This window comes from Lepidochelys olivacea (genome assembly GCF_965140295.1).
Source record: "Lepidochelys olivacea isolate rLepOli2 genome assembly, chromosome: 3".
Lineage (NCBI taxonomy): Eukaryota > Metazoa > Chordata > Testudines > Cheloniidae > Lepidochelys > Lepidochelys olivacea.
The window spans coordinates 84,519,944-84,544,855 of NC_140413.1; the positions used below are offsets into that span (position 1 = coordinate 84,519,944).

The window sequence follows — 24,912 nt, forward strand, 5'->3', positions numbered from 1 at the left end:
AAATTCTCTCAGCCAGAGACGGGTCTGCAGACAAACAGCAAGTGGCTGGGTCTGGGGGCTGGGTCTCTTCACTCCCCCCCTCTGGGGAGCAGGCCGGCAGGCCCCCCCTCTCTTGGGGGGGGGTTCAGCTGGAGCGGCAGCAGCATCCAAGGGCAGGCGGGGCGGGGCAGGGCGGGGGGGGCTAACAGCCGGCCGGCCTCTGGCCAGCACTCTAGCAACAGCAGAAAAAGAAAAAAAAAACAACAAAAAGAAAAGAAATGGAGGAGAGCGTCTGGCCCGGTCAGGGGGGAAGCCGAAAGCAGGGGCAAAAAGCAAGGAAAGCCCAGGCCAAAGGGCAGCAGCAGGAGAGCAGGCTAAGTAGGTCCCTTTTCCCTGGGTAAGGTAACAGGGAAGGATTTTTTTTTTTGAAACAGAAAAGAATTTTATTGTGTTACACTTGCAAAAAGTTACCAAGGAAAACAAAACAAACTATGCAACAAAACAACGCAAACAGAAGGTATAACACAGCAGCTTTCAGGAGGGAGAAGTGTTCAGGCTAGCCTGGGCCCAGAGCGGGAGGGCTTCCTCGACACTCGTGGTTTTCCACCCTCCTGAGTTACCTGGTGGCCTAGAGCGGGGGGCTTCCTCGACACTCATGGTCTTCCACCCCCTCGAGTTACCTAGGGCCGCGCCCAGTGTCACTGATTATCCCTCTCCTGAGAGTGCCCGGCAAGATGGGCACGGCTGCGGGGTGGGCGGTTTGGGGGTGGGGGGGTAGACACCCATGTATTATAGGACCCCTCCTAGATGACAGGAATGATGGTATCCACAGTGGCAACGGCTGGGGCTGGCGTCTGTCACTCTTCCCCTCAATCAAAGGGTCAGACGGATGGAACCGGACGGGGTCACCGAGCAGAGAACCCCGGACAGCGCCCACCGCTCCTCGAAGGCGTCAAGGGAGTCGGTGGACGCTGCCCAGAGGAACTCCGCCCGGATACGTGAATGTACTGAGGATTGGAAAAAGGCCCTACAATCTCCGGACGATTCATGGGCCAACCTCCCCTCTCTGGTTTTATAGATGGCTGTTTTAGCCAAGGCTAGGAGGAGGTTAACCAGGAGATCTCGCGATTTTGTGGGGCCACAGATGGGGAGTGTATAGATAAAAAGGTGAGGGGAGAAATGAAGCCAAAAGTGCAATAGAATATTTGTGAGGAGCCGGAAAAGGGGCTGCAATCTGGCACACTAAATATACGTGCGCCAGGGTTTCCCTCACATTACAAAAAGGGCAAGTATCCGGGATGGGGGTAAACCGTGTCAGAAACACGCCCGTGCTCACAGCTCCGTGAAGGAGCCGCCAACTGATGTCCCCGACGGGCCTTGAGACCAAGGTGGAATACAGGCTGGCCCACCGAGGTTGCTCAACCTCCAAAGGTGGCAGGAGGTCCCGCCACTTTGTATCGGGGCGGGACACCAGGGTGTGGGCGTGAAGGGTGTGAAGCATGACTGTGTATAAATATTTCCGTGGTGCGATTTGAAAACTGACCGGCTGCAGTTCATGCAGCCGGCTTGCAGTGAAAGGGTGAGGGGTTTGTTGGGATCGGCAGGGTAGGGGCCCAATGGAAAGGTCCGGCGGGCCTGGGGTAGACGATGGGCGGGGTGCGCCCTCGCGCAAGGCTCAGTTGACATAAGCCCGAGCAGTGGGGGTCAAGGCGGCCTTCACCTCCTGAAGTACGCGCCAGGGGGTACGAGGGCTGGAGAGCCCCATGCGCTGAGTGAGCGTCAGGGGATCCAGCCAGTCTCTCTGGTCGTAGTCCAGGAGGTCTCCGACCCTCGTGACTTCCGCCAGGACCAACCTCTGGCGCACCGAGCGGGACTCCGCCACCTGCACACGGAGTTGGGGATTGTGTAGCAGGGGCTCCGTGAGGAGATCTGCTCCCGCGGTGGCCGCCACGGACCTGGTTGTTAGAAACAGTTTCCAGGTCCGGAGGAGGTCCTGGTAGAAGACCAGCAGCCCGGAGAGGTCTCGTGGAAAACCTCTCAGACAAAGATAAAAGAGCTGCCGGTCGTATCGGAGCCCTTGGAAGCGGTGCAGGAAGGCATGCGCCAATATGCTCCACGTCGAACTACTTGCACTATAAAGGAGCCTCTGCAGGGCCTGGAGGCGGAAAACGCGGACCTGAGTGTGCAGACACTTCAGGCCCTGCCGTCCTTCCTTCAGCGGTAAATGAAGAACTCCAACAGGGGCCCAGTGCATTCCTGACCAAAAGAACTCTAGAATCAATCTCCAGAGGTGGGTCAGGAAACCCGGGGCCGGGGCCAGGGTGTTGAGCCCGTACCAGAGCGTGGACAGGACTAGTTGGTTAAGCACCAGTGCTCTCCCTCGGAGGGAGAGACATCGGAGTAGCCTCGTCCATTTCCGGATCCGCTCTATCACCCTGCCCTCTAAATTTTGCCAGTTCTCCGGTGGGGAAGGGTGCGTGGTGGAAAGGTAAACACCGAGATAGAGCAGTGGACCCGCACTCCACCGGATGGTCTGAAGCGCGGATGGGAGGGAGCTTACCTGCCGCCAGTCCCCCACTGCCAAGCCAGAGCTCTTGACCCAGTTGACTCGGGCGGAGGAGGCTGCCGAATAGATGGTCTGGCATGCCTCCACTCGCACCAAGTCGCCTGGGTCCTGGACCACGAGGAGTACGTCATCAGCATACGCTGACAGGACCAGCCGCAGCTCCGGCTCCCACAGCACCAACCCTGTCAACCTCCTGCGGAGGAGACAGAGGAAAGGCTCGATTGCCATAGCGTACAGCTGGCCCGAGAGGGGGCACCCCTACTGCACTCCTCGCCCGAAGCTGACCGATTCGGTCAGAGTCTAGTTGAGCCTAACCAAACATTCCGCGGAGGCATACAGCACCCGGAGAAAACTCACAAACTGAGGTCCAAATCCAAACGCCTGCAGAGTGCTCAGGAAGTACCCATGGTCTACTCTATCGAACGCCTTCTCCTGATCAAGAGACAGGAGGGTGAACGACAGACCATCTCTCCTCCCGAGTTCCAAAAAGTCCCAAACCAGAAATAGGTTTTCAAAAATGCTGCGACCCCGGACAGTATAGGTCTGGTCTGGGTGGATCACGTCCGCCATCACGGACCCTAGCCGCAGCGAGATTGCTTTTGCTACGATTTTGTAATCCGTGCTAAGGAGTGAGACGGGACGCCAGTTTCGTAAATCGCGGAGGTCCCCCTTCTTCGGCAACAAGGCGAGCACCGCTCGCCTGCACGACAGAGGGAGGACCCCGCTCTGCAAGGACTCAGCCCAGACAGTGACTAGGTCTGAGCCAAGGATGTCCCAGAACGCGCGGTAAAAACTCCACGGTCAGCCCGTCCATGCCCGGAGATTTATTGGTGGGCATGCGACGGAGGGCTTCCGAGAACTTGGCCAGGGTGAGACGCAGCTCTAGCTGGTCTCGGTCGCCCACGCTGACTGTGGGGAGTTCCTCCCAGAGCACCCCGCAAGCGCCAGGATCGGTCGGATCCGGGGAGAAAAAGCTTGTGTAGAAGTCATGGGCCCTCCCACACATCTCCTCCGGATCCGTGAGGGGGGTGCCGTCTTCCGCAAGAAGGCAGGTGACGTGTTTCTTGGCCCCCCTCGTTTTCTCCAGGGCATAGAAGAAGCGAGAGCGGCGGTCCATCTCCCGAAGGAGGCAGATGCGGGACCGAACGAAGGCACCTCGGGCCCGGTGGTCCTCGAGGGCCCAGAGCTCCTCCCGCTTCTCCCGGCACGCTTTGCAGAGGGATGGGTCCTCGGGGTTGGCGGCCAGGTGCCTCTCCATCTCTAAGACCTCCCGTTCCAACTGCTCTATCGCCGCATTTCTCCGTCGGCTGGTGCCCCGAGTGTAGTCACGGCAGAAGAGCTTGGCGCGCACCTTCCCTAGATCCACCATCGCCGCACTGAGGGAAAGGCACGCCACTGCTCTCACCAGGCCAGCCAAAACTCCCGGAAGGACGTCACAAAGCTCTCGTCCTCCAACAGGCTGTTGTTAAAGTGCCAATAGGCCGGCCCCAGTCTCTCTGCACGGAGGGAGACCGTCATGGTGGCTAAATGATGGTCGGAGAATGGGGCCGGCCGAATGGTGGAGGAGTGGGCCTGTGAGAGATGGAAACGGGATAAGTAAATACGGTCCAACCGAGAGTGGTGTGACCGATGGGCCTCCACCCGCACAAAGGTGAACGTGGAAGTGTTATCTGGGTGATGGTCACGCCAGACGTCCACTAGGGAGTGATGTTCGACTATTCCTCGGAGAATGTTTGCGGCGGCTGGGCTCGGCTCGGCCCCTGAGCGGTCCCATTCCTCGAGGGTGGTGTTAAAGTCCCCTCCCAGGACCAGGCACTTGTGCGAATCAAGGGGAAGTTGGACACCCGCTGATAGAATTGTGGCCACTTTGGGCTCGTTTGCGGGGCATAAATGTTAACAAGGTTGACCACGAGCTCCTCCATATGGACTCGAAGGTGCAGCAGGTGGCCCGGCATGGCCTCAGTGACCCCTAGCACCTTGGGCCGTAGGGGGGGAGAACAGGGTCACCACTCCAGCTTGCGAAGTCGTGAAGTGGCTAAAGTATACCCCGTCCCCCCACTCCAGCCGCCACCTGTCCTCGACGGTCGGGTCCGTATGGGTCTCCTGCAGGAAAGCTACAGAGTACCCCCCTTCCTGAAGGTAAGAGAGCACCTGGGACCTGCGGAGAGCCATTCTACAGCCCCTGGTGTTCAAGGTTGCAATAATAAGAGGCGTCATGCTGGAGGTGTGGGGGTCTCTTATTGGTGGGGGTGTTCGTGGCCCCCGGCAGGTTGCGCAGCAACCCGTGACCCATCCCGTGGATGAGCAGATCGTGTCGGAAGCTGCGGGCTCGCTCGTAGGCCGCAGCACCGCGCCTTCCTTGCCCCCTGCCCTCCTTTATAAGGGCCCTTGTGGCCTGGAGGATTTGGTCAAAGTCCCCCCATAGCTGAAGAGCCAGCTGTACCCTATTGCGGGTGCCACGGGTGTGTTCTAGGAACTTCCGTAGTGCATGCTGCAGCTCATGGGGGGGTGGGGTTACAATTTCCGGGGTGTTCCCTGGTGGGACTCCTTAATACAGCCTCGTGGTCCGCTAAGGCAGGTAGACAGAGTGCGGACCACCGACGGGGCGTCTGACAGGCTGGGGTTATTAAATTCATTTCATGCCTTGGGGTGGAGGGGGATGGCAGGGAAAAAATTGCCACTCCTAATGGGTCGCGACTAGAAAGTGCAAAGACTGCTCCCTGGGGGGAATCTGCGAAAGGTGGAAAGGAAATAACCCCAGGGGCGTCATTAGCATTGCAGGAGGAGGGGACTTGGGCAGGGAGAGGGGTGGGGGCAGGGGCAGGGGGAAGGCTCTGGGGTTCAGAAGGCAAGCAGCTAAAGGAAAGTGCCTCCTGAGCAGAGTCAAGGGTTAAGGGGTAAGGGAGGGGGCTCCCAATAATGCTAGGCACTGGCTCCATGGTGGTCTTAGCGGCCATGGCATCAGGTGGTGGACCACCTTCTGCAGGGTGCTCGCCCGGGAAGGCAATTAGGGGGAGGGAGCATGGGGAAAGGTGGGCTGGGGTAAGGTTGCCCAGCTCGAGGCCAGCCGGCAGTAGATCATCCTCTCCCTGGGTGACCGGGGTCAAATCTAGGGCCTCAATCTCTGCATACACAGGGGAGAGGCCAGCTTCTGCCACCCCGGGGGCCTCTCCTCTAGGGCCCGCCTCAACGGTTGCCTCGGGGTCCGTGGGGGGTTCAGGTGTTATCCAGGCAGAAGGGGCGTCCTCAGGAGTCTCGGAGGGGAGGGTCTCCCATGGAGCGGGGATTCTGCCCTCCAATGCCAGTCCGTCTTCCCCTCCCAACACCAGTGGATGGATCCCACTCGTGGCCGTGGCGGGAGGCTCAATATCAGTGCCTCCTTTCCTGGTCTGCCGGGGGGCTTCCGCGTCGGATGGATGCAGCGGAGCTCGAGCCTTCCGCTTGCGTTGCTTCCCCTGGACTAGGGTCCAGCCCTCCATAGCGTCATCTGGGGGTTGGTTAGCAGGGGTCGTGTCGGGGGGCGGAGGCGATGGTTCAGGGGTTCGGGGGGGTAGCGGTGAGGCAGCATGAGAGGCGGGGGTTTCTCCTTTGGGCGGACCCTCTCCTATACCCGGTAATATCCTTGCCACACCCTCCTCCATAGGCTCTGCTGGATTGGTACTAGCAAGGGTGGAACTCCCTTGCTCGCCTGGGCATTGTAGGGAAGGTATCCCTTGGGCCTGGACGGGAGCAGCGATGGATCGAGTAGGAGGAGGGTTGGTTTCAGGTGCTGGGCAGCCAGGGGCGTTGGCAGCGACGGGGCCGATGTCCTGCCAGGTCTCTGGGGTTTCGAGTGCCCCTCCCCCCCGGGCCAAAGAGCAGTCTCTGCGGACATGCCCCGCTGAGCGGCAGAGGTAGCACCGGGCCTCTCCGGTGGAGTAAAAGACCCGATAGCGGGCTCCCTGGTAGGGGACTAGGAAAGACCCCTCGAGCACCTCTCCGTCACGCGCCCCTGCCGGCGGTAGAAGCTGCACTTGCCGGCGGAACGAAAGGACGTGATGGAGGGTGGGGTCCTTGCAGCCCAATGGGAGAGGGCTGATAACAGAAACAAGTTTCCCCAGAGTGGAGAGAGCGGGTAACAGGGCAACATTGGGTAAGAAGGGAGGAACGGAGGTGAGGATAAGGCGAACGCCCAGGTCTTCTAGCGGCTCTAGGGGGACAAACACTCCCCCTACCGCCAGGCTCCTCTCCACCGCCTCCTGAGTGGCAGCCTCCGAAGCTAAGAGAAAAACGACCTTCCCATACATCTTGGAGGCTGCCACAATAGCCGTGGGTCCCACCACCTTCGCCAACACCTGCACGTATGTCTCCACGTGGGGCGAGGCGGGCACCAGGAGGCAATGGACACCGTGCCTCCTGGTCAAGGCAGGGAAAGGGCCCCGGCCGCTGGTGATGGTGGTGGAGGCGGGGGGGGGGTGAGATGACGAGGCGGCAGGCAGAGGGGGGCCGTCACCGCCTGGACATACGTCCTGGGGGCTGGGGGAGGGACAATCGCAGAGCTGGTGGAGGGAAACGCAGGGAGGGGCGCCACGGCTGATGACGAGGCCACAGCGGTGGGGGCAGCCCCTGCCATGGAGGGCTTAGTGGTTTTAGCGGGGCCCTTTCCTTTCATCTCGCCCTGGCCCTTCCGGCCAGCTGGGGGGGGTTCCTAGAATCTGGGGGGGGCGGTGGGCGCAGCAGTGATCACCCCGGTGCCTCCTGCTGCCGGTGCCCCAGCGGGGGGGGGGTGGCAAGTATCTTAACAATAGTGGTGGGGGGGGACCTTGGGTCGGGCAGGGGGGGTGGTGGGGGAGGGACAACTGATTTTGTTGAAGCGTCCTCGCCCCTCTCATTCCCCGCCATTGTGATCAGGGAGAGACGGGGAGACACCGGAAGGAGGAGGAGATGAGGGGGGAGCAAAGTAACCGCTCCTCCCCGCTGGGCTGCAGGCCGGGGGGGGGAATGCCGAGGGGGTTGGACTGGGGGGGCGGAAATCGGGGTCTAGTAATAGGGACTGTGGGATAAGCAATCCGGGGGGTGGGGGGGATGCAGACCTACACACGTTTGTCCAAAGAGTCTCGGTTGGTCGGCTGTTATGTCCGGTCCGAAAGGCAAAGTTCAAAGCGAACAGCTGGATCCGAAGGGAGATGGCACGTTGCCAGCAGGGATGGATGGCGGGGGGGGCCGTGACAGTTGTAGTAAGGGTGAGGGAGTTTGGGGTACCGATGGATGGGGGGGAGGGCTCCGTGCTACACCCCCTGTGCTGCCACAAACGCAAGTAACCACAGTCAAACTCCCCCCCACGAGAGTATAATTCAAAAAATTACTCAGTCTTACGGCCCCCTTCACGATGATTTATAGCTTCCCCGGATTGTTTCTCCTGTCTTCTGAAATCTTCTTCTCCAGCTGTGTTGGCTGTGTTCCAAGGCTTCCGGCATGCTGAGAATGTTGTAAAGTCTGAGCTGCCAGCAAAACGGCTGGGTCTGGGGGTTTCCACTCCCCCCTCCGGACAGCAAAATCGGCAATCTTCCCCCCCTTCCTCCGGGGGGGGCTCAGCTGAGGCAAATAGCTGCGCCTGAAAGCAGGCGTGGGGGGGCGGGTGCTGGCGACAAGCTAAGGGCCGACCAGCACGTAGACGGAAAAAAAAAAACAAAAAATCAAAACAAAGCAAAAAAAGTGTTTGGCCCGGTCGGGGGGGGGGGGACTAAGGCAGGTTCAAAAAGAAAGAAAAATCCAGGCCAGGGGGCTTTAGGAAAGAATAGAAAGCAGATAGCTGAGGAGCAAGCAAAGGATGTTCCGTTTCCCAACAGGGAAGGTTTTTTTTTTTTTTTTTTTTGCTAAAGAAAATTTATTACTCTCCTGGAGAAGTTGTGAGTTTCGGAGGTGTCACACCCTTATTTCAGTGCATTAAAAGGCACCGTAAAACTCTGAGCAGAATGCAGGTTGCACCTTAGCTTGAGGATCAAGATGCTTACACTTTACAAAAACCGTCTAGGATTAAATTTAAAAGGAATGAAATGGTTGTGCCTGATGTGGACACGCAATGGCAGGCGGATTTGGTTGCCATGACCTCCTATTCTAACCACAATGACCCTGCAGTGACCAGATGGTTCCTGTCCCTACAACCTTTCCAATTCACCACACAACACCGGGCTGGAAGCCACCATGGCAATGCAGAGGCTTGTCACGAGTACACTGCCTGACGTCCCAAGTTGCCCAACCCTGTAGTGTTGAGCAGAGGGGGGGATATGTGACAGGGTCGGGCCAGATGGCTATAGGAGAGTAATAGAAGGCAGATATATTAGCCCCAGGCTAAGTTGATCCCTTTTCCCTGGGTAAGGTAACAGGGAAGGTTTTTTTTTGTTGTTTTTTTTTAAACAAAAAGAAAGTTTATTGGTAACGCTTACAGAATTACCAAAGGAAACAAAACAACTATGCAACAAAACAACGCAATCAGAAGGTATAACACAGCAGCTTTCAGGAGGGAGAAGTGTTCAGGCTAGCCTGGGCCCAGAGCGGGGGGGCTTCCTCGACACTCGTGGTCTTCCACCCTCCTGAGTTACCTGGTGGCCTAGAGCGGGGGGGCTTCCTCGACACTCGTGGTCTTCCACCCCCTCGAGTTACCCAGTGCCGCGCCCAGTGTCGCCGATCCTCCCTCTCCTGAGAGTGCCCGGTAAGATGGGCATGGCTGCGGGGTGGGCGGTTTAGGGAGGGGGGGGTAGACACCCATGTATTATAGGACCCCTCCAAGATGACAGGAATGATGGTATCCACAGCGGCAATGGCTGGGGCTGGCGTCTCTCGCTCTTCCCCTCAATCAAAGGGTCAGACAGAGGGAACCGGACGGGGTCACCGAGCAGAGAACCCCAGACAGCGCCCACCGCTCCTCGAAGGCTTCAAGGGAGTCGGTGGACGCCGCCCAGAGGAACTCCGCTCGGATACGTGAGTGTACTGAGGATCGGAAAACGGCCCCACAATCGCAGGACGTTTCATGGGCCAACCTCCTCTCTCTGGTTTTGTAAATGGCTGTTTTAGCCAAAGCTAGGAGGAGGTTGACCAGAAGATCCCGCGACTTTGTGGGGCCACGAATGGGAAGTGTATAGATAAAAAGGTGGGGGGGAAATGAAGCCAGAAGCGTAATAAAATATTTGTGAGGAGCCGGAAAAGGGGCTGCAATCTGGCGCACTCTAAATACACGTGCACCAGGGTTTCCCTCACATTACAAAAAGGACAAGTGTCCGGAATGGGGGTAAACCGTGTCAAAAACACGCCCGTGCTCACAGCTCCGTGAAGGAGCCGCCAACTGATGTCCCCGACGGGCCTTGGGACCAGGGTGGAATACAGGCTGGCCCACTGAGGTTGCTCACCCTCCAAAGGTGGCAGGAGATCCCGCCACTTTGTATCGGGGCGGGACACCAGGGTGTGGGCGTGAAGGGTGTGAAGCGTAAGTGTATATAAATATTTCCGTGAAGCAATTTGAAAGCTAACCGGCTGCAGTTCGTGCAGCCGGCTTGCAGTGAAAGGGTGAGGGGTGTGTTGGGATCTATGGGGTGGGGGCCCGATGGAAAGGTCCGGCGGGCCTGGGGTAAGGGATGGGCGGGGTGTGCCCTCGCACAAGGCTCGGCTAACATAAGCCCGAGCAGCGGGGGTCAAGGCGGCCTTCACCTCCCGAAGTACGCGCCGGGGGGTACGGAGGCTGGAGAGCCCCATGCGCCGAGCGAGCATCAGGGGATCCAGCCAGTCTCTCCGGTCGTAGTCCAGGAGGTCTCCGACCCTCGTAACTTCCGCCAGGACCAACCTCTGGCGCACCGAGCGGGACTCCGCCACCTGCACACGGAGCTGGGGGTTGTGTAGCAGGGGCTCCGTGAGGAGATCTGCCCCCACGGTGGCCGCCACGGACCTGGTTGTTAGAAACAATTTCCAGGTCCGGAGGAGGTCCTGGTAGAAGACCGGCAGCCCGGAGAGGTCTCGCGGAAAACCCCTCGGAGAAAGATAAAAGAGCTGCCGGTCATATCGAAACCCTTGGAAACGGCGCAGGAAGGCGTGCGCCAGTATGCTCCACGCCGAACTACTTGCACTATAAAAGAGCCTCTGCAGGGCCTGGAGGCGGAGGACGCGGACCTGAGTGTACAGACACTTCAGGCCCTGCCCTCCTTCCTTCAGGGGTAGATGAAGAACTCCAACAGGGGCCCAGTGCATTCCTGACCAAAAGAACTCTAGAATCAATCTCCGGAGATGGGTCAGGAAACCCGGGGCCGGGGCCAGGGTGTTGAGCCGGTACCAGAGCGTGGACAGGACTAGTTGGTTAAGCACCAGTGCTCTCCCTCGGAGGGAGAGACATCGAAGAAGCCTCGTCCATCTCCGGATCCGCTCTATCACCCCGCCCTCTAAATTTTGCCAGTTCTCCGGCGGGGAAGGATGCGTGGCGGAAAGGTAAACGCCGAGATAGAGCAGTGGACCCGCACTCCACCGGATGGTCTGAAGTGCGGGTGGGAGGGAGCTCACCTGCCGCCAGTCCCCCACCGCCAAGCCAGAGCTCTTGACCCAGTTGACTCGGGCGGAGGAGGCTGCCGAATAGATGGCTTGGCATGCCTCCACTCGCGCCAAGTCGCCCGGGTCCTGGACCACGAGAAGTACGTCATCGGCGTACGCCGACAGGACCAGCCGCAGCTCCGGCTCCCGCAGCACCAACCCTGTCATCCTCCTGCGGAGGAGACAGAGGAAAGGCTCGATCGCCAGAGCATACATCTGGCCCGAGAGGGGGCACCCCTGCCGCACTCCTCGCCCGAAGCTGACTGGTTCAGTCAGGGTCCAGTTGAGCCTAACCAAACACTCCGCGGAGGCATACAGCACCCGGAGAAAACTCACAAACCGAGGTCCAAATCCAAACGCCTGCAGAGTGCTCAGGAGGTACCCATGGTCTACTCTATCAAACGCCTTCTCCTGATCAAGAGACAGGAGGGTGAACGATAGACCATCTCTCCGCCCGAGTTCCAAAAGGTCTCGGACGAGAAAGAGGTTGTCGAAAATGCTGCGACCCGGGACAGTATAGGTCTGGTCTGGGTGGACCACGTCCGCCATCACGGACCCCAGCCGCAGCGAGATTGCTTTCGCTACGATTTTGTAATCCGTGCTAAGGAGTGAGACGGGACGCCAGTTTCGTAGATCGCGGAGGTCCCCCTTCTTTGGCAGCAAAGCGAGCACCGCTCGCCTGCATGACAGAGGGAGGACCCCGCTCTGCAAGGACTCAGCCCAGACGGTGACTAGGTCTGGGCCGAGAATGTCCCAGAACGCGCGGTAAAACTCCACGGTCAGCCCGTCCATGCCCGGAGATTTATTGGTGGGCATGCGACGGAGGGCTTCCGAGAACTCGGCCAGGGTGAGAGGCAGCTCTAGTCGGTCTCGGTCGCCCACGCTGACCGTGGGGAGTTCCTCCCAGAGCACCTCGCAAGCGTCAGGATCGGTCGGGTCCGGGGAGAAAAGGCTTGTGTAGAAGTCACGGGCCCTCCCACACATCTCCTCCGGACCCGTGAGGGGGGTGCCGTCTTCCGCAAGAAGGCAGGTGACGTGTTTCTTGGCCCCCCTCGTTTTCTCCAGGGCATAGAAGAAGCGGGAGCCGCGGTCCATCTCCCGAAGGAGGCGGATGCGGGATCGAACGAAGGCACCTCGGGCCCGGTGGTCCTCAAGGGCCCGGAGCTCCTCCCGCTTCTCCCGGCACGCTCCGCAGAGGGACGGGTCCTCGGGATCGGCGGCCAGGCGCCTCTCCATCTCTAAGACCTCCCGTTCCAGCTGCTCTATCGCCGCATTTCACCGTCGGCTGGTGCCCCGAGTGTAGTCACGGCAGAAGAGCTTGGCGCGCACCTTCCCGAGATCCCACCATCGCCGCACCGAGGGAAAGGCACGCCACTGCTCTCGCCAGGCCAACCAAAACTCCCGGAAGGACATCACAAAGCTCTCGTCCTCCAACAGGCTGTTATTAAAGTGCCAATAGGCCGGCCCCGGTCTCTCTGCACGGAGGGAAACCGTTACAGTGACTAAATGATGATCGGAGAATGGGGCCGGCCGAATGGCGGAGGAGTGGGCCTGTGAAAGATGGAAACGGGATAAGTAAATACGGTCCAACCGAGAGTGGTGTGACCGATGGGCCTCCACCCGGACAAAGGTAAACGTGGAGGTGTCATCTGGGTGATGGTCACGCCAGACGTCCACTAGGGAATGATGGTCAACTATCCCTTGGAGAATATACGCAGCGGCCGGACTCGGTTCGGCCCCTGAGCGGTCCCGTTCCTCGAGGGTGGTGTTAAAGTCCCCTCCCAGGACCAGGCACTCGTGCGAATCCAGGGTGCCGAGAAAGTCGGACACCTGCTGATAAAATTGTGGCCGCCTGGAGCTCATTTGCGGGGCATAGATGTTAACAAAATTAACCACGAGCCCCTCCATACGGACTCGAAGGTGCAGCACGTGACCCGGCACGGCCTCATTGACCCCTAGCACCTCAGGCCGTAGGTTGGGGGAGAATAGGGTTGCCACTCCAGCCTGCCAGGTCGCAAAGTGGCTAAAGTATACCCCGTCCCCCCACTCCAGCCGCCACCTGTCCTCGGCGGCCGGGTCTGTATGGGTCTCCTGCAGGAAAACTACAGAGTACCTCCCCTCCCGAAGGTAAGAGAGCACCTGGGACCTGCGGAGAGCCATCCTACAGCCCCTGGTATTCAGGGTCGCAATAATAAAAGGCGTCATACGGAGGGCTGGGGGGGTGGGGGTCTCGTATTGGCGGGGGGGTTCAGGGCCCCCGGCGGGTTGCGCAGCAACCCATGACCCATCCCGTGGGTGAGTAGATCGCTTCGGAAGCTGCGGGCTCGCTCGTAGGCCGCAGCACCGCGTTTCCTTGCCCCCTGCCCTCCTTCATAAGGGCCTTTGTGGCCTGGAGGAGTTGATCAAAGTCCCCCCATAGCCGAAGAGCCAGCTGTGCCCTATTGCGGGCGCCACGGGAGTGCTCTAGGAACTTCCGTAGCGCATGCCGCAGCTCCTGGGGGGGTGGGGTTACAATTCCCGAGGTATTCCCTAATGGGCCTCTTAATACAGCCTCGTGGTCCGCTAAGGCAGGTAGACAGGGTGCGGACCACCGACGGGGCGTCTGACAGGCTGGGGTTATTAAATTCATTTCACGCCTTGGGGTGGAGGGGGATGGCAGGGGAAAAATTGCCACTCCTAACGGGTCGCGACTAGAAAGTGCAAAGACTGCTCCCTGGGGGGAGTCTGCAAAAGGCGGAAAGGAAATAACCCCAGGGGCGGCATTAACATTGCAGGAGGAGGGACCTTGGGCAGGGGCAGGGGTGGGGGCAGGGGCAGGGGTAAGGCTCTGGGGTGCAGGAGGCGAGCAGCTAAAGGAAAGTGCCTCCTGAGCAGAATCAAGGGTTAAGGGGGAAGGGGAGGGGCTCCCAATAATACTAGGTGCTGGCTCCATGGTGATTTTAGCGGTCACGGCATCAGGTGGTGGACCGCCTTCTGCAGGGTGCTCACCCGGGAAGGCAAAAAGGGGGAGGGAGCATGGGGAAAGGGAGGCTGGGGTAAGGCTGCCCAGCTCGAGGCCGGCCGGCAGCAAATCATCCCCTCCCTGGGTGACCGGGGTCAAATCTAGGGCCTCAATCTCCGCATACACGGAGGAGAGGCCAACTCCTGCCACCCCGGGGGCCTCTCCTCTAGGGCCAGCCTCAACGGCCGCCTCGGGGTCCGCGGGGGGTTCAGGTAGCATCCAGGCAGAAGGGGTGTCCTCAGGAGTCTCGGAGGGGAGGGTTTCCCGTGGAGGGGGGATTCTGCCCTCCAATGCCAGTCCGTCTTCCCCTCCCGACACCGGCGGATGGATCTCGCTCGCGGCCGTGGCGGGAGGCTCGATAGCAGTGCCTCCTTTCCTGGTCTTCCGGGGGGCTTCCGCGTCGGGTGGATGCAGCGGAGCTCGAGCCTTCCGCTTGCCTCGCTTCCCCTGGACTAGGGTCCATCCCTCCATAGCATCATCTGGGGGTTGGTTAGCAGGGGTCGTGTCGGGGGGCGGAGGCGATGGTTTAGGGGTTCGGGGAGGTAGCGGTGGGGCAACATGAGGGGCGGGGGCTTCTCCTTGGGGAGGGCCCTCTCTTATACCCGATAACATCCTTGCCACACCCTCCTCCATGGGCTCTATTGGGGTGGTACTAGCAAGGGTGGAAACCCCTTGCTCGCCCGGGCATTGTAGGGAAGGTATCTCTTGGGCCCGGACGGGAGCAGCGATGGGTCGAATAGGAGGAGGGTTGGTTTCAGGTACTGGGCAGCCAGGGGTGTCGGCAGCGACGGGGCCGATGTCCTGCCGGGTCTCGGGGGTTTCGGGTGCCCCTCCCCCCCGAGCCAAAGGGCAGTCTCTGCGGACATGCCCCGCTGAGCGGCAGAGGTAGCACCGGGCCTCTCCGGTAGAATAAAAGACCCGATAGCGGGCTCCCTCGTAGGGGACTAGAAAGGACCCCTCAAGCGCCTCTCCGTCACGCGCCCCTGCCGGTGGTAGAAGCTGCACTTGCCGGCGGAACGAAAAAATGTGACGGAGGGTGGGGTCCTTGCAGCCCAACGGGAGAGGGCTGATGACAGAAACAAGTTTCCCCAGGGTGGAAAGAGCGGGTAACAGGGCAGCATTGGGTAAGAAGGGAGGAACGGAGGTAAGGACAAGGCGAACGCCCAGGTCTTCTAACGGTTCTAGGGGGACAAACACCCCCCCTACCGTCAGGCCCCTCTCCACCGCCTCCTGGGCGGCATCCTCCGAGGCTAAGAAGAAAACGACCTTCCCATACATCTTGGAGGCCGCCACAATAGCCGTGGGTCCCACCACCTTCGCCAACGCCTGCACGTATGTCTCCACGTGGGGCGAGGCGGGCACCAGGAGGCAACGGACGCCGTGCTTCCTGGTCAAGGCGGGGAAAGGGCCTTGGCCGCTGGTGATGGTGGCAGAGGCAGGGGGGGGGCGAGATGACGAGGCGGTAGGCAGCGGGGAGCCCGCTGCCGCCCGGGCATACGTCCTGGGGGCCAGGGGAGGGACAATCGCAGAGCTGGTGGAGGGAAACGCTGGGAGGGGCGCCACGGTTGATGACGAGGCCGCAGCGGTGGGGGCAGCTCCCGCCATGGAGGGCTCAGTGGTTTTAGCGGGGCCCTTTCCCTTCCACCCGCCCTGGCCCTTCTTGCGAACCGGGGGGGGTTTCCTAGAATCTGGGGGGGTGATGGGTGCAGCAGCAGCAGCAGCAATCACCCTGGTGCCTCCTGCTACCGGTGCCCCAGCAGGGGGGGTGGCAAGTACCTTAACAATAGTAGTAGGGGGGGGACCTTGGGGGTTGGGCTGGGGTGGTGGTGGGGAAGGGACAACTAATTTTATTGAAGCAGTCTCACCCCTCTCGTTCCCCGCCATTGTGAGCAGGGAGAGACAGGGAGACACCGGAAGGAGGGGGGGGAGGCAGAATAGCCCCTCCCTCCGCTGGCTGCGGACGGGAAGGGAAAAAATGCCGAGGGAGGGGGTCTGGGAGGAGGGGGGGAACAAAATCGGGGTCCAGTAAAAGGGGCAAACTGTGGGATAAGCAATCCGGGGGGGAGGGTGAAGACCCACACACGTTTGTCCAAAGAGTCTCGGTTGGTCGGTTGTTAGGTCCGGTCCGGAAGGCAAAGTTCAAAGCAAACAGCTGGATCCGAAGGGAGATGGCAGATTGCCAGCAGGGACAGACTGCGGGGGGGCCGTGACAGTTGTAATAATGATGGGGGGGGGTAGGGGCACCGATGGATCGGGGGTGGGGGTCTCCACGCCACACCCCCTGTGCCGCCACAAACGCAAGTAATCACAGTCAAACTCCCCCCCACGAGAGCATAATTCAGAAAGTTACTCAGTCTTACGGCCTCCGTCACGATGATTTATATTATTTCTTCTGTCCGATGGAATCTCCGTCTCCGGCTGTGTTGGCTGTGTTCCAAGTCCTCCGGTATGTTAAGAATGCTATAAGGTCCGAGCTACTGGCGAAACGGCTGGGTCTGGGGGTTTCCACTCCCCCCTCCGGACAGCAAAATCGGCAATCTTCCCCCCCTCCTCCGGGGGCTCAGCTGAGGCAAATAGCTGCGCCCGAAAGCAGGCGTGGGGGGGATGGCCGGCGAAGGACGTAGATGGGAAAAAAACACAAAAAATGAAAAGAAAAAACAAAAAAGCGTCTGGCCCGGTCGGGGGGGGACTAAGGCAGGTGCAAAAAGTAAGAAAAATCCGGGCCAGGGGACTTTAGGAAAGAACAGAAAGCAGATAGCTGAGGAGCAAGCAAAAGACGTTCCGTTTCCCAACAGGGAAGGTTCCAGAACAATCAGGAACCTTCTGGAGACAATTAAGACAGGCTGATTAGAACACCTGCAGCCAATCAAGAAGCTGCTAGAATCAATTAAGGCAGGCTAATCAGGGCACCTGTGTTTAAAAAGGAGCTCACTTCAGTTTGTGGTGCGCGTGTGAGGAGCTGGGGGCAAGAAGCAATAGGAGCTGAGAGTGAGAACGCAGACTGTTGGAGGACTGAGGAGTACAAGCATTATCAGACACCAGGAGGAAGGTCCTATGGTGAGGATAAAGAAGGTGTTGGGAGGAGGCCATGGGGAAGTAGCCCAGGGAGTTGTAGCTGTTGCATAGCTGTTCCAGGAGGCACTCTAGACAGCTGCATTCCACAGGGCCCTGGGCTGGAACCTGGAGTAGAGGGCGGGCCCGGGTTTCCCTGAAACCTCCTAACTCCTGGTCAGACACAGGAGGAGTCGACCTGGACTGTGGGTTCAGAAAAACGGCCAAGCTGAGGGCTGCCGTGAAGCTCCAAGGTGAGCAAATCTGCCAATAAGCGCAAGACCCACCAAGGTAGAGGAGGAACTTTGTCACAATATGCATTTACTCATATGTAGTAACTAAGCATTCTTTTTTCTGCCGAGCTGTTGTCTAAGACCCCCATCTCCTGAAATATTCCTCTGCACCCTAATGAGCTAAATTCAGAAAGCAGGAGCTAATGTAATGTTCTTTAATCTACCTGGATTTCTGTAAGGCATTTGATACAGTTCCATGTCGGAAATTATTAGTTTAACTAGAGAAGATGGGGATTAATACAAGAATTGAAAGATGGGTAAGGAACTAGTTGAAGTGAAGAATACAATGAGTCATGCTGAAAGGTGAATTGTCAGGCTGGAGGGAGGTTACTAGTGGAGTTCCTCAGGGATCAGTCTTGCAACCAATCTTATTTAACATTTTCATTAATAACCTTGGCACAAAAAGTGAGTGTGCGCTAATAAAATTTATGGATGACACAAAGTTGGGAGGTATTTCCAATACAGAGGAGGACTGGAATATTATACAAGAAGATTTGGATGACCCTGAAAACTCTAGTGTGACAGAGTGCAGGGGGTGAACAAGTGATCCTGCAATCTGATCACTCGGATGTTCATTAGTTCCCCTTGAGAAAGCTGATGGGGTTGGGGTAATTAGAGGATCAGGCTGGACAGATGGATAGGATAAGGAGCCAATTAGCTTATCAACCCAAGGCTGATAAAGAGACAGAAGGGAAGTGCCAAGGGAAGGAGAGGGGACTAGGGCTGAGTTAGCCCAATTACATGGATGCCTCAAGGGAGAGAGACCTCCATTTCCCTCGGGTTCTGGGGGAAGGGCCAAAAAGCATAGGTGGTGTTGTAAACAGACTGTTGCACGGGGATTGTTGTAGAAATGGTGGAGGGAACTTAAAATAAAAGGGTGTAGTGAAGGCACAACTATTGGAGTCCATGCAGTTTCTGCAGGGAAGAAGACGTTAGAGAAGCCCCGCCCCGCTATGTGCAGTATTAGAAATCTTATGAAATTTAAGAGCGCAAAGTGCACACTCACGCACTTAGGGAGTAACACGAAGAATTTTGCCAGCAGCTGGGGACATATCAGTTGGAAGAGACAGAAGAGATGAAACACCTGGGTGTATTGATTGATCACAGGGTGACTATGAGCCACCAGTGTGATGGAGCCATGAAAAAGGCTAATGCAATTGTAGGATGCATCAAGCAAGGTATTTCCAGCAGAGATAAGGAAGTGTTATTACAACTATACAAGGCACTGGTGAGACCTCATCTGGAATACCGTGTGCAGTTCTGGTTTCCCATGTTTAAGAAAGATGAATGCAAATTGGAACAGGTGCAGAGAAGGGTTACTAGGATGATCAGAGGAATGGAGAACCTATCTTACGAAAGGAGACTTATGGAGCTTGGGTTGTTTAGCCTAACCAAACAAAGGCTGTGGGGGGAGATATGATTGCTCTCTAAAAATATATCAGAGGAATAAATATCAGGGACGGGAGTTATTTAAGTCAAGGGCCTATGTTAGCACAAGAATAAATGGATATACACTGGCCATCAACAAGTTTAGGCTTGAAACTGGACAAAAGTTTCTAACTATCAAAGTCGTGAAGTTCTGGAACAGCCAAAGGTTATGGGTCTATTACAGGAGTGGATGTGTGCTGTTTTGTGGCCTGCGATGTGGAGGAGGTCAGACTAGATGGTGACAATGGTCCCTTCTCGCCTCAAAGTCTATGTGTCTATGTACATCTATAATTTATCAACCCAAAGAAGTAATATAAATTCTATGTGCTAGTGTGAATCATGATGCACTAAATAGGTCAAGGTTCTCAAACTATTTAACATTTAGCCCTTCTTTTATCAAAGGTTATAAACTAAGAAGGGAAGGAGTCTGGACAGCAATAGGGCATGGATGGCCGTTCTGCTTATCTGTGGTGATTAGAGCCAAAGTGGAGTCTCCATCTGTGACACATGGGAAAGGCATGCATTTGTGTGTGCATTCAAGCTGAAATGATCACACTGACATTATCACATACACTCATTGGCAGACGAGAATCAAAAAGTCAAAAGACAGAATACAATAACATGATTTGATGTTTTTTAAAATTTCATGATTTTGGGGGCCAATCTCATGATTTTTGACCTCCTGAGGCTGGCAATACTGCATCTCCAAACCTCAAAGATGAGATTTTTAGAGCAGAGTTCTAACTTTTGACAACTGCTGGAGCAGAACTTTTACTTCTAGCAGATGAGGATCTCCAGGGCAAAGGAAAACCCCAGCCATGCCCCTTTCCCCTGTATAGATCCCTGTACTAAGGCCTGAGAGGGGGATGGTATAAGCATCACTCTGACCACTTCAGAATTGTTTTACTTGCCTCTGGTGCTCCTTGTAGGACTATGAAGTTCTGCTTCATCACCCAATGCAGAGATCTGCCTAGATGGTCTAATCTAACTGTGAATGATTCCCCTTCATTCTCAAATGCCCTTTTGTGGGTGGGCACCCTAACAGGGGTTACCATCCCTCTTCCCCTCTCAGGTCCCTAAGAACTCCACAACGGGTTGTCTTACCCCAATAATACCCTTCCTAGGGGCCAGTTTATTACAAAAACATACTGCAAATAATCCATAATAGAAGTCCAAAAACATAGTCCACCTGCCACTCCCAGTGCATAGTTGTTAAAATCCCATGACACACAGTCCGTCAACATAGTACATACCATACTCTGGAGTTTTCCACCATACCTGGGTTCTTCTTCAGTCCTCTTTTTTGCCCCCCTCCCCGTCCTTCTGCCAGGACAGCCACTTCACCCCTTCCAGCTGTAGTATATCCCTGTTCTTCGCAGTGGAGCCCCCACTGGGGATCTTCCTACCACCGCCAACTCTCTGCTGGGACTTCATCCTTACCTGGGGAGCATCCCTTCCTCTCCCCCAGCCCTCTGGCTCCAGTTCTTCAGCATGGAGATAAGCTCCTCCACTGCTCCCCTTCCTTCAGCCCTCTCTGACCCTCAGCTCTGGCTCTCCAATTTGAGGAGGTTAGCCGGAAAACCCCTCTGATGTTCAGCCTTCCTTCAAGGACCTCTATCCTTTCTGATTCTCCATGATCCTTTATAGCACCAGGTGCCGCCCCGCTGTATTAACTGACCACCTGAGGTGGCACAGGAGAGCTAGATCTCCTTCATTACAAGGAGCCTCACTGTAACACTAATCTAAAATCTGTTTGTTACTGAAAGAATAAAACCTACCTTTATTTTTTCTTTCATGTCTTTCAGCTTCTTCTTATTTTCCATTTTTTTATTTTGTCTATCTCTCCATTTTTCCAAACGTGGAGGAAGAAGACGATCAGAAATGTCACTTTCTTCCACTTGGATAAAAACTGCAACATCGGGGCAGAGTCCTCGTTCTAATAAGTACTGGGCCTCCTCAACTGTACGAGGGAAACCATCCAGTATAAATCCTGTGGATCTGATTGGAAACAAAGATAAAAATGATGTAATTCTAAAGTAATCTTTTTCTACACAGAAAGTTCAGTGAGCGAATGGCAAAAAGAAAAAACATTTTATTAAAAGGATTTTTTTAATAGTAATTTTAAAAAGTCATTATTTTTCTCTCAATTTCTTGCAGTTCCCTCTTGGGGCTGGTCTATATGGTGCAGCAATGTGCACCAGAGGGGTGTGAATTCAAATGTTCAATGAGTTGCACACTAATCTTGCTGGCACACACTAAAAAGTTCCCTAGTGAGTAGACAAGCCCTTAGAAATCTAGAAGCAATTTTTCACTTTTTATTTTATTGTATTTTATTCTGCTTAGCAAACATTGTCTTTCACTCTGTATTTTGAATGGCGCAGAAATCAAATGCCCATTTTGTTTAAGAGTAATTTCAGCTTAGATGGCATTGTGTCTAAAAGACCTTTGTGTGCTTGCATCTTCAATTTTGCTAGTGTGGCTCTGAAAATAGTGTTTGTTAGCCACTGCTGTAGAATCATAAGTGGGGGCACAAATCATTGTTTTGGTATGATCTGTCATGTGAAGTTTGTTAGCTGATGATTTCCTTTCAGGGAATGACCTCTTCCACAGTCCATAACATGGACTACACCTCTCTGCATGAACTAAACCTCTCTCCCCACAAATACTGGAGTCAGTTCAGACTTGTCTATGGAACTCCAGGTCCTGGTCATACCCCTTACATCTTCATACTAGATAAGTACTTCCAAAGCTGAATTTTCCAAAGCTGTGTTTCTGCACTTCTTATTATTAGATTGAATATAAGAGTAATGTTTCATATACATGGGCTTTATATAGACAAAGCACTTCCCTTAAGTGACCAGATGGCAGGAAAGGTCAGATTCAGAAAGGAAACTTGATCTTTTGCCCAGTCAGATATTTGGACAAAGGAAGGAAGGAAGCAAGGAAAGATAAATAGGACAGTAGGACTTCCCTCAAATTAGTATTATTAACATTTAAAAAAACCTCTTTTGGAGTCTTTCCCATTGAAGGATGATTTTACAGAGGAATGAAGTCAAGCCTATAGTGCTTTTTCGAAAAAAGGCTGATGGATGACAAGGCTTTACAGACTTCCTTTGTGGAAGCTAGCACCCTTTCTGCCTAGGATACCTCTGTGGAAAGGATTGAGTGGGCTCTGATATTTTCTAAAATTACTTTATCTATGCACAAATATGCTTCTGTGCCCAGCGTGTTTGGAGGGGGGCAGCACAGAACACCACATCAGCCAAGGATTTCCCCATGCTGGCGGAAACCTCAGCTTCACATTTAAGGCAGACGTAAGACCCCTTTGTGTTGACAGAGTGGTGGAAAGGGACTACAGAATGGGCCAGGGTCTGACTCAGTGTTTTTCTGAATTGATAGATTCTCCTACAGTATCTTTTAACAGTTTGTCTTACATTAGGCATGTGTCATGATTTCTCTATATGAGGCTTTAGGCAAAATGAAAAAAGAATTATTTTCCCCTGAGGAATGGGAGAAATACATAACACTGATTATGAATGATTCTGGAGCATGGCGAACAATCTTGTCCTTGTGGATGATGGAGCAAATGATAGCATCACAGAAATGTAGGGCTGGAAGGGACCTCAAGAGATCATTTCATGTCACACAAGAATGGAGATTTCAGAGACTTTTCTTGCCAACGTGACTGCAGTCAGGAGACATGTTTATGGAAAGAAAATGTAAGGAATTAGATACCATCAGTTTGAACAGATGGGTCACAAGACTTTGCAGCACTGTAGGCAGATCCTAAATAGGGATCTGGTTGGTTTGGATACACGTACTGCTTTAAGAAACCTAGATATTATCAGGTGATCTTTCAGAGTTTTTAATGAGCCTACATTTATGTCACTATTTAATGTCAAGATATGAGGAAGTTACTCACCTTGTGCAGTAACGATGCTTCTTCGAGATGTGTGTCCCTAAGGCTGCTCCAGTTTAGGAGTCTGTGTGCCCCTGCACTTCTAATCAGAGATTTTTGGTAGCAGTGTCCTGTTGAGCCCGCGCATGTGCGCTCCCTCCCTCGTGGTCTGCCTTGAGGCTATTTAGCACTAAACAGGCGAACCCCCCTCATTTCCTTCTCTACCACAGAGCCCTATAGAGAACTCTGAAGTAGAGGGGAGGAGGGCGGGTTGTGGAGCACCCATAAGGACACACATCTTGAAGAACCATCGTTACTGCACAAGGTGAGTAACTTCCTCTTCTTCTTTGAGTAGTGTCCCTATGGATGCTCCACTTTAGGTGACTCTGGAGCAGCACTCACCACTGGAGGCTGGGACTTCGGAGCAGAGTCTTTTACTATAGAGAGTACTGTGGAGTCAAAGATGGTGTCAGCGGCCAAATCTTCAGTGATCACATAATGTTCTGCGAAAGTATGGACAGAGGCCCCAGTCATTGCTCTATAGATTGGGGAGATGGGGTATCCCTATGGAATGTGATTGAGGTAGGAACTGATCTCATGGAGTGTGTATGAACGGAAGCAAGTTGCGCTCTTGCTAAGTGATTAATGCAACTAGAGAGCCATTTGGATAGTCTTTGAGGAGATATCACAGAGTTTTAGAATCTTTCTGTGGATGAAAGGAAGAGGTTAGGGGATTTCCTGAAGTCCTTAGTCCTGTCCAAGTAGAATGCTAATGTCCTTCTAATATCTAGCATATGCACAATTGTCTCCAGTTGTCACAACGTGGTTTTGGGGAAAAAACAGGGAAATGGATCTCTTGATTCCTATGGAAAGTGCAGAAAAAGTAGGGAGAAACTTCTGATATGGCCTTAGAGTTGTTGGGGTTTTTTTTTTATTATTATTTTTTAAAGACAAAGGCCGTGAATGATGGGTGTGCCATCAGGGCTGCTATTTCTCCTATGTGCCTAGCTGAGGTGATGGCAATTAGAAATGCTGTTGTCATGGACAGGTGTAAGAGAACAAGTTGCCCTGGACTTGGAGGGAGGTCTAGTCCAAGCCCTGAGAAGTAGATTAAAGTCCCAGGCTGGAGCGGGTGGTGTAACATGGGTGAAGAGAGTCCCAGTGCCCTTAAAGAGTCTACGCATTAGTGGTTGAGCAAACGCCAAGTGGGAAGCCATTTTCGCCATGAAATGTACCTTAAGGGAGCTAAGTGAGAGTTTAAAATGTAGTGCAAAATCAGAGGGAGGAAAGATGAGGTTGGGTCTGTCCGTTTGGAATGGTACAAACTTGGAGTCGTTTCCATTTTGTAGATAGGTGTGTGGAGTGCTCAACTTGTGGTTGTATTGCAACTTGTGTTTCAGCTTATCGGAGCATTCTGCTTCTAAGCCTTGGAACAAAGAAAGATCCAAGCCTGGAGGCAGAGGACCCATAGATTGGGGTGAAGGGTCAGCCCATTGTTTAGAGGGAGCGGGTGAGGAATGGGCTGACATCAGAGGAACAGGAGGGCATATTGCCATCTGCATCAAGTAAGGGAGCCAGAATTGTCATAGTCAAGAGGGGCAATCACAATAACTCTTGCTTTGTTTCATTGAATTTTCAACAGAATCTTGGATACAGGAGGAAACTGGGAAAAGACATACAAGTGGGCCCTGTCCGCTGAGACGATGAGGGCAACTGCCAGTGAATGTTTCCCCAAAAGGTGGCTATATCTTGAAGCACCTGTGAATTCAGTATACACTCACTGTCGTGAGAAAATTCCAACTGAGACTGTTGGTTATCCCTGTTCTGTATCCCTTGTAGACAGACAGCTGAGATGAGCACATTGTGATGGGTGCATCAATTCCAAAGTTTGAATGCTGTCTTGCAGAGGGAGGGAGATCTGGCAGCTCCTTGTCAGTTTATACAAACATACAGGTCACATTAAGTACATCATAATCTTTGTGTGTTGTTTTTGATGAAAGGCAGAGTTTGTGCACAGGCACTCCTGACAGCCTCTAACCCCAAAAGAGTGATATGGAAGGTCATTTCTGTGGAAGGCCATTTGTCCAGAACCTTGTTGTTGTGTAGGTGAGCTCCTCAGCATATTAGCGAGACATGTGTCCCAGGG

The 24,912-nt window shown here is 54.8% G+C and overlaps 1 protein-coding gene across 5 annotated transcripts in view; it reads right to left on the reverse strand.

The window, feature by feature from the left end:
• AK9 (adenylate kinase 9) overlaps positions 1–24,912 on the reverse strand; it is a 245,383-nt gene that overhangs the window by 70,960 nt on the left and 149,511 nt on the right. For all 5 annotated transcript variants that reach the window (XM_084624319.1, XM_084624320.1, XM_084624317.1 and 2 more), the window contains one exon: positions 20,647–20,866. In XM_084624319.1, coding sequence (XP_084480445.1) covers positions 20,647–20,866 — 220 coding nt within the window. The remainder of the gene's footprint in view (positions 1–20,646; positions 20,867–24,912) is intronic.